The sequence below is a fragment of the Lithobates pipiens genome, unplaced genomic scaffold, assembly GCF_037356315.1.
Source record: "Lithobates pipiens isolate NorthernLeopardFrog02 unplaced genomic scaffold, aLitPip1_a1.2 Scaffold_8, whole genome shotgun sequence".
Lineage (NCBI taxonomy): Eukaryota > Metazoa > Chordata > Amphibia > Anura > Ranidae > Lithobates > Lithobates pipiens.
In genome coordinates, this window is record NW_027507903.1 from 684,094,562 (window position 1) to 684,099,259 (window position 4,698).

At 45.8% G+C, this 4,698-nt stretch overlaps 1 protein-coding gene across 1 annotated transcript; it reads right to left on the reverse strand.

Annotated features, from left to right (window-relative positions):
• Nucleotides 1-287: 287 nt before the first annotated feature.
• On the reverse strand, nucleotides 288-3,714 carry LOC143962158 (E3 ubiquitin-protein ligase TRIM39-like). The gene has a single exon (XM_077471488.1). The coding sequence runs from the start codon at nucleotides 3,705-3,707 to the stop codon at nucleotides 2,058-2,060; it is 1,650 nt and encodes a 549-aa protein (XP_077327614.1). The 5' UTR covers nucleotides 3,708-3,714; the 3' UTR covers nucleotides 288-2,057.
• Between the last annotated feature and the right edge of the window lie 984 nt (nucleotides 3,715-4,698).

Here is a 4,698-nt window from a genome sequence, read left to right on the forward strand (position 1 = left end):
TTCATTGGCTGAGACAGCAGCGTGGTGCCATTGGCTCCTGCTACTGTCAATTAAAGTTAGCCAATAAGGAGAGAAAGGGGCGGGACTGGGCTTCGGTATCCATATGTGAATGGACACAAGAAGCTGTAACTTGGCTCGGGTGCCCCCATAGCTGCTTACTGTGGGGGCACTCAACAGAAGGGAGGGGCCAGGAACACAGAATAGGGACCCAAGAAGAGGAGGATCAGGGATGCTCTGTGCAAAACCATTACACAGAGCAGGTAAGCATAACACCAACACTTCACATCTACAACCGAGAAAAACTTTATTCACATTAACATCTTTCCAAATTCCTCCTCCATCACCAGGACACATCTTGTGATTATAATACACCATCACATTATACATTATATTAGGATCCATTATAAAAAGTGATCCCATAGAATTCTATTGGTGATCCATTCTATGGGGACACATTATATTGGGGACACATTCCAGTTCTAGTAATCATACATTATTATAGTGATATCATTATTTCTGTCATTAGTAAATGCATTGATGTGAACGTGTTCCATAGGGATCTATGTTAAAAAAAAACGCATTGGCGTGAATGGAGCCTTAAACGCAAAAAAGGTTTTTGCTTTTTATGGTTCAATAGACTTCAATGGAGAAGGTGCAAAAAAGCATGTAGTGCGTTATTACAGCGATTTTGCCGCAATTTGCATTTTTTAATTTGCCCAAACAGCAAATTATCTGAAACAAAAAATACAATAAAAACCTCCAAACGGCAAATCGCACTAAAACCTGCGGAAAGCACATAAGAAAGGCTGAAAAGCACCCTGCATAGGTGTGAAAGGAGCCTTAGGCTGGGATGAGACTTGTGGGATGCGGGAACCAGTGCGATTCCTGTGCGGGTTCCCTCATCACACCTCAATCACCGGACGGTCACACTGACATCTGAGAACCGCTGCGGGGGGGTCAATGGAAAGTTAATGACACCCCCAGATGGCTTCGCAGATCGCAGTGCAAACGCTGAAATGGTGCAGGAATCGGATTGTATAGATGTGACACCCAATGTGATCCGATTCCAGTGAGGACCAAAAAAAGGGTCCGGCGCCATTCTGGTGTGAATGTGATTTCAGTCACACAGTTTGTACGGCTAAATTCACAGCACACAGACATGACATGTGATCTGCACAGCAATGTGATCCCAGCCTTAGAAGAGATTTCCTCTCACTTCCTGTCCTGGTGACACCAATACAAGGAGGGAGAGAAATCTGTACAGGGACACAGACATATAAACATCTGACAGGGGCTCTAATCCTTCCCCTTCCTTATTATACTAAACATATCATTCTTATTTCAGTCTGTGTTCCTGTTGGAGAGTTCCCCTCATTTCCTGTCTAGATAAATGTTGTCACCGGGACAGGAAGTGAGGGGAAATCTCTGTAATGGAGCCCCGGACAGAAGAAAAAACCTGACAGGGGATCTAATCCTGACCCACTCTGTCTAAAAACAGCCTGGGCTCTCTGATCACATTTTTTCTTTCAGTAATAAATCTCTAGATGACGTCTTCATAGATTTCCTCTAAGATTGTTCCATTTATTTCCTATGCCATCACAGTGACCCCACCCCCTCTATGTCTGATCATGGCTGCCCCACGCCCCACAGAGGGACCACATGTGGGGGAGGGGCAGGGGGGAGGAGATGGCTGATGTCACATACTGTGACAAAACACAGAAAGTATTATGTCAGATTGTTATGGGAGAGATAGATAGATAGATAGATAGATAGATAGATAGATAGATAGATAGATAGATAGATAGATAGATAGATAGATAGATAGATAGATAGATAGATAGATAGATAGATAGATTTCTCACTGACCAATAGGAACATGTTATTGTTACTCCAATAATTGGACAGATATTCTACCCAATCACAGCGATCAAGAAATCTCACATTTATTTATAGTAGAAAAACTTGCAGGAAGCCCCGCCCACTGCTATATACTATTGGATGAATGTTAAATGAATTCCCCTCCTTCGTCTGACATCACCAGACTGTGGGCGGAGTTCTCACATCTCCCGACTCCCCCCACATATCTTTATACAACCTCTCCATACACCTATCACAGCATGGAGGGGCTCAGTGAAGGTGGTGGTTAAGGTGTGGAGGTGTCGGATCGGGTCACACAGATCATAAAAGGAGATCCGCCCGGCCTCATAATCCAGATCTATCCTGACTCTGTTACTGGGATTGGGGGGTAAGAAGGTCCATTTACTGTCATGTATCAACTTATACTCCTCATCATTATCATCCTTGTCCAATGCCCAGGACTTATTATTACATCCAATCTCTGACTCCTTCCCTCTCCTCTCTATACTGGGGTAACACATCCCGACTCTCCAGTCATCTGACCCCCCGACATCCACTTCCCAGTAATGTCTCCCTGAGGAGAAACTCCGACTGCTCAACACCTGAGAAGAAAAATCCTGGAATCTCTCTGGTGTTTCTGGGTAATTCTGTTTTATATCTGACCTGGATACAGTTTTCCTGTCATCTGATATCTGTAGATCATTATGAGCTGTGTTTACATCCAGTAATATGTCTGCAGTCCCCTGTAAATAGTATACATTTACCTCTGTTATTATATCAGATAAACCTTTCTGTAAGACCCCGGCCACATCCAGACCCCCTCCATCATGGAGGAGCTCCTCATGTCTCTCTCTGTCCTCATTATCTCCATCCTCAGTATCACACAAGTCACCTGTGTCTGATTCCTGTAAGACAGTCAGTGGATCCGTCACGTTACACAGCTCCTCAATGTGACGCAACTTCCTGGACAGCTCCTCCTTCTTTATTTCCAGATCCCGGATGGAGATGGAGATCCGATTTGCCCTCCTGGAGATGTCCCTCAGGACTCTCTTCTCCAGGTCTTCCAGACGTCTCCTGAGATCTCTAAACAGGGCAGTGACTCTCTCGGTGTCACCAGCGGCTTCTTCTTCTACTTTCCTCCGGTGTTCCTGCAGACTCTGGACTCTTTCCTCCGTCTCCTCTCTCTTTGTCAGAAGTTTCTGGAGAACATTCCTCAGTGGCTCCTTCTTCTTCTCAGAAGCCTCATCCAGTGACTCCATCTTATGTCCTTTATGTTCTCCAATCATACAACAAGATATACAGATACAGGTCTCATCCTCAGTGCAGAAATACTTCAAAACTTCCTTATGGACGGAGCATTTCCTGCTCTCCATGGACAAGGTGGGGTCACATAAGACGTGTTCTGGGGACTTTTTGTGGACTCTCAGGTGTTTATCACACAGAGAAACCTCACAGAGGAGACAGGATCTAACAGCAGGTACAGGAAAGTCCACACAGTGAGTACAGAAGACCCCGGACTCCTCTTGATCTTGATGAGCAGACAGGAAAGTCTCTGCTATGTTACGTAGTGTTATGTTCCTCTGCAGTGCAGGACGACTCTTGAACCTTTTTCTGCATACAGGACAGAAGAAATCTCCAGACCCCTCCTGTGTATCCAGCACACGATCAATACAGACCCGGCAGAAGTTGTGACCACATCCCAGCATTACAGGATCGGTATAAATGTTCAGACAGACGGAACATTTCAGCTCGGCTCTCAGATCACCAGACGCCATCGCTGACAGGGGAAGTGAAACAAGACTGAAAGTCTCTGACACCGGAGAGGAATGTGGATGGGGGAGGGGTGACATCCTCCTACACAGGGTGAGGCTGGATGAATATTATAGGTCACGGAGATCAGAGTACAGAAGGGAGGAGATTCGTTTTGCAGTAGTAATGAGAATTATACCTCCCAACATTAGAAGAGAGAAAGAGGGAAAGACGGATGTGGAGAAGACATGCGGAGCACTAAGTGCAATGACATGAAAAGTGGAGATGACTACATCATGATGAAAAGGAAATTGGTTATGTAGCACTACCCCCGAAGGAGCCGCTGGTTAGATTTGGGATTACCGTTACCTTCTGTTCCAATCGCTTCACGTCTAGGGGTGTCCCGTGGTAAATGGCCCAGTAACTTGAGAGACTGACAACAGATCCACTTGACTGGATTTTATTTGCAAAACATAGACAATGAACAGTCTGTTAAATTGGGATCAGAGGGTTGGAAAGGAAGTTCAGGTTCTCTTAGTGTCAAAGTCAATGTTGAAGAACTTGCTTACTTTGACTGCATCCAGAGAATAGCCATTCGCAACTGGATGATCACTCAAGTTGGACAGTCCCTCTCTCACAAGGTCTAGCAGCCAACAAGGTGCTTACTCAGGAACAAGTCTCTGCCACAGACGTTGTTGTAGAACATACAAGATAATGTCTCTGCCACAGATGTTTTTGTAGAACACGTAGGGAAACTAAATTCGAAGAACACTCGTAGGATACCTGGATCTTTCAGCCAGCTTGGCGATATCTACGAGACTGGATTCTCTTGGGTACTTCAGCCCTCCCAGGCTCTTACTAAGAAACCAACCCGTACGTGGTCTTCTTCTGAAGAGTCCTCCACTGAAGAGTCCTCCACTGGAATGCTTGAAGTCACTGGGTCTCTCCCAAACCGGAGACGGCACCCAACCACCTCAGAATCCTCCTTTAGTTTCCTTGCCTCGGGCTAGCCAGCCTTGAGACATCAAGATCGGATGGATCCGCACCCCAGGCCATAGCCTTCCTGGGGGCTGGTCAGGAGGACCAGGACCA

Coding starts and splice junctions, on each gene's coding strand:
- LOC143962158 (XM_077471488.1), bottom strand. CDS start 3,707: ATGTCACCCCTCCCCCATCCACATTCCTCTCCGGTGTCAGAGACTTTC.